A 4,491-nucleotide genomic window follows, 5' to 3' on the forward strand; every position below is an offset into this window, starting at 1 on the left:
ACCGGCTGTAAAAAAAAAAACAGGTGTCCCAATACTTTTGCCTGTATAGTGTATAAATAAATAAAATGGTGAATAATATTTCTATTTAAGTTTATTAGGTTGTTTGTTTAAATAGATTGATTTACAATACATTTATATGCTTATTTAATTGTATCTTGTTTTATTTTAAAAGATCAGAAAATGATTTCTATTCATTCTTTTATTTAATTAGATTTATTTATTTAATAGGGGGCTGTGTTTGAGAAATGAAAAGAAAATTACCATAAACATAATACAGAATTTTATTTCATTTTATTTCATATTTCATAGGTAAAATTCAAGTACAATAAATAGGTCGATTTATTACATATGTATAAAATTAAATGATTTATAACAAAAAAGAAGGGGATATACATTCGAAAAATCTCAAAGCAAAAAGGAAGAAAAAAAATGAGAAATGACCCGAGAGCTGCTTATGCAACGACAGCGTTCTTTATGTTGTTTAAATGTAGTGTATTAATATGTAATGCGTAATAATTAATGAGAAAAGTGTTCAGAATGGATGTTACTGTCATTTTAATCAGAAGCCAATATCAAATGAAAACACGCCACAGCCATCACGTGTCCGTCACGAATTTCTAACATAATTATAACGTTATCATTAATAACCCAGTATCCTTAACACACACAACACATTAAACATACGTAGCTTATAATGCAGGTTATATTTAAATAATTAATTCATAATTAATTAACATGCCTGCACCTATTATTCCTTTAACTATCATGCTGATGTTTCTCTCCAGGGATTTCCACACTGCACATTTCCGAGCAAAGTCTCTAGTACTAGCTGGCATGTGGATCGTCAGGATATCAGCATGCGTTCGATCATCTCTTAAACCCGACCTCACGCTCTGTGCTGTCGGTCACGTGGAAGCCGTTAAACAGGTCGCTGGCGCCGTCGTCTCCGATGTTCTGGAGGATGTACTCGTCGCTGTCACAGTCCTGGTTTTGGGCTCCAGACTGGCACTCATTTAAGTGACTCTGTTTGCTTTCAGTGGACTCGTTGGATTCGTGACTCTCGCTGCTGGAGCTGTTGCTGCTTTTCAGGGAGATGTTCTCGCTACTGACGATCGCCAATTTGTTCTCGGCGACGTTGATCTCATTGCTCTCGCTGCTGCTGCTGTCGTTAGCTTTCTGCTTCTTCTCTTTTGACTCCATGCTCTCGCTGCTGCTGCTGCTGCTGCTGCTGCTGTTCGAGTTTTTCTCCTGGCTCTCGATAGACTCGCTGCTTTCGCTGCTCTCGCTGCTCTCACTGCTGCTGCTGTTGGAGATCTTCTTCAGGTTTTCAATGGACTCTTTGCTTTCACTGCTCTCACTGCTCTCACTGCTGCTGCTGTTGGAGATCTTCTCCAGGTTTTCAATGGACTCTTTGCTTTCACTGCTCTCGCTGCTCTCACTGCTGCTGCTGTTGGAGATTTTCTGGTTTTCAATGGACTCTTTGCTTTCACTGCTCTCACTACTCTCACTGCTGCTGCTGTTGGAGATCTTCTCCAGGTTTTCAATAGACTCTTTGCTTTCACTGCTCTCGCTGCTCTTACTGCTGCTGCTGCTGTTGGAGATCTTCTTCTGGTTTTCAATAGACTCTTTGCTTTCACTGCTCTCACTGCTTTCGCTACTGCTGCTTGTGGAGTTTTTGCCTTGGCCTTCGATAGACTCGTTGCTTTCACTGCTGCTGCTACTGCTGCTGCTGCTCTTGGAGCTTTTCTCTTGGCTCTCAGCAGATTTGCTAATCTCGCTACTAACCCAAGCCGACGTGCTGTTGTCTTCAGAGTTGATCTCCAGGGGGCTGAAGAAGTGAATCAAATTCTGCAGAGAAGAATTAAGTCAATATGAACAAAATTAGGTGCTGAGCCAAAGTTACTTTATAATCTCAAAAAAACTTTATTATCTGCGCTGAACGCCACTATACAAGTCTACATCTGGACTTTCTTTAACAGTTTCGGTTGTAACACGGTGAAATCACCACAGAAAAAAATCAGGATCTTCTAGAGACTGACTATCCGGCTCTGAAAATCATACAAATGCACACAGCAATATTTGTCTTCACTCATTTCCACCTGTACACAGTAATCATTTATAATCCCACTATCTGGTCTCTTTTGAGAAGCTTCATGTTGATTTTTTCCTTGCTTCTATTATCTCTGGTTTGCTCATTAGTGAATTTTAGCTAGAGCTGGATTTCCTGAATACTGTGTTTTCCTCTGTATAGAAATTAAAAATTAACTTTGTATGTAAAGTTCAAAATAAACCTTCTATTATGATGCCACACTTAATAACTTATAGTGGTAATATCTTGGGCAAGTATGTACAACAATTTCACAATTTCCATTTCATGCTGCTACCTATTTCTTTTCACGTAATCGCTCAATAGACATATTCACATGTATATTTATTTACATTCTTTTTTTTTTTTTTTTTTACTTCAAACTCTACTTTAAGTTTACTGTGAGCTACTGAAACCCAACAATTTCTCTATGGGATTAATAAAATATTCTGATTAAAATAAGGTCAGAATCTCTAATCTAATAGTATAATAAGGGGGAGCTCAGTGGTTAGGATGTGGAACTTCAGAACAAATCCCAGCACCACTAAGCTTCCACTGCTGGGCCCTTTAACAAGGCCCTTAACCTGCAAATATTCAGTAGTATGAATGCAATAAAAGTCGATCTGATAAGGGCATCTGCCAAATTTCATAAATGCAATCTATTACTAGTTGCACATGACAATACGTTGAACTAACACTCGTACCTTGTGCATGTTCTCTGTGCTTCCTTGGCTGTCATCGACGGTCATTCCAGCCTCCCCGGTGCCAAACTACACCAACAATGATGATGATAATATAAATTAAAATCATTATATAATATATTATTATATTATAACACTAACCACCATAATACACTTAAACTATGAAGTGTCAAAAAGTCTTTACCCGTTCCTCCAGCGAGTGACTTTGGCTTTTGTCCAAAGTCTGTTCATGTGCAAAAAAAGAAAAAAAAAGAGTTCAAAAAACCCCCAGCATTAAACCACATAGTAAATATATCAAATATGAAATAGAAATAGGATTCGTAAAACTCTTAGACGTACCTGCTCAACTGATTTCAACTCCATGGATTCTGAGGTCTGTTAAGAAATTTGGAAACGTCTTGTAATTAAATGTCAATCTTACACGTCTATAACAAATAAATATAATGTATTAAAAGTTAAACTGCACTTACAGTGTCCTCGGAAGTATTTTCCTGAGAGCTCTGAATTAGAAAAGAAAACGGTTAGTTGTTGAAATTCGATTCGAATTGCTTTAAAAGTAAGTTCTTGGACTTACATCATGGTCTAAGGCATTGGTTTGTTCAGTAGATTCAGACATCGAGGAGGTCTGTGATGAGCCAGAGCATAAAAATATAATATATGTAAATATAATATATGTAATAAATAGATTAGAACATTTATTTGGGAGTACTTACAGAGTTAGATGCAGGCGTTGTCGTATCTATGGCAACTTTGTGCGAAATCTGCAAAAATAAATCAAGAAATAAATCAATCAAAACAGACATAACTATTTTTGCAACAAATATTTATATACACACAGACACATACATACATACATGCATACATGCATTTGTTTGTCTCAGGGTAAATCATTTTTATCGGTCCCACTTACAGGATTTGCCCCGGCAGCTCCGAGCAGGCAGAGAATCACGAACACCAGCTTCATTCTGCAACACAGGAGAACAATCTGAGTCACTTGAAGGCTTGTTGAAAGGAAAACAACGATGTTAAGAAGATAAAGAAATCCTGGTCTGTGTGTGTGTGAGAAAGAGAGAGACAGTGTGTTACCTGTTTTCTCTTTGACAGTAAATCCCAGTATGTATCAAGTGAGGCTTCTTATGTTTTCTTCTGTTGGAAGTGCGGAGTGAAAAGTGAAGTCAGGGATGCAAAGGAGCTGCTATTTATCTGCCCAGCTTTATGTTAAGATGAGCGCATCACTTCCTGCCCTGCCAGCTCAGCTTTACCATTTCTGACCTCTGTGGGGGCATACATGCACACACACACACACACACACACACACACACACATGTGAACACACAAAAACACATGCACACACAGAGAATACTGTATGCCGTCCCTCTACTTCCGCTTCTGCTTTTCTATTTTGAGACGGTAAACTATAGGGTGTGTGGAGAGGGTGCACTGAGCATGCCCAGAGTTACATCCCACACACAGGAAGTGTATAATGAAACCATAATAACTTTGTGTGGTAACTTTCTGTGGCCAGGTTTTTTTTTTCTAAACTCTGGACACTAATTATGTGCAATACTGTATACAGACGAAGTATGAAACACGGCCATTGTGGGATTTGAACTCAATGCAGAGGGCAGTGGGCTTGTTGGTGAGACATTCCTGTGTTCTACACCTCCTGCAACACTTATATACACAGGTATTAATAACATATCA

General features: G+C 38.3%; 1 protein-coding gene across 1 annotated transcript; it reads right to left on the reverse strand.

Moving 5' to 3' along the window:
* Nucleotides 1-728: 728 nt before the first annotated feature.
* scpp1 (secretory calcium-binding phosphoprotein 1) lies at nucleotides 729-4,012 on the reverse strand. Its single transcript, XM_083540577.1, has 9 exons — nucleotides 3,874-4,012; nucleotides 3,698-3,752; nucleotides 3,501-3,548; nucleotides 3,362-3,412; nucleotides 3,258-3,287; nucleotides 3,127-3,162; nucleotides 2,972-3,010; nucleotides 2,791-2,856; nucleotides 729-1,848 (listed from the first exon to the last, which is right to left on the reverse strand). The coding sequence occupies exons 2-9, from the start codon at nucleotides 3,749-3,751 to the stop codon at nucleotides 868-870; spliced, it is 1,305 nt and encodes a 434-aa protein (XP_083396703.1). The 5' UTR covers nucleotide 3,752; nucleotides 3,874-4,012; the 3' UTR covers nucleotides 729-867.
* Nucleotides 4,013-4,491: the final 479 nt, after the last annotated feature.

This window comes from Silurus aristotelis (genome assembly GCF_946808225.1).
Source record: "Silurus aristotelis genome assembly, chromosome: 4".
Taxonomy (NCBI): domain Eukaryota; kingdom Metazoa; phylum Chordata; class Actinopteri; order Siluriformes; family Siluridae; genus Silurus; species Silurus aristotelis.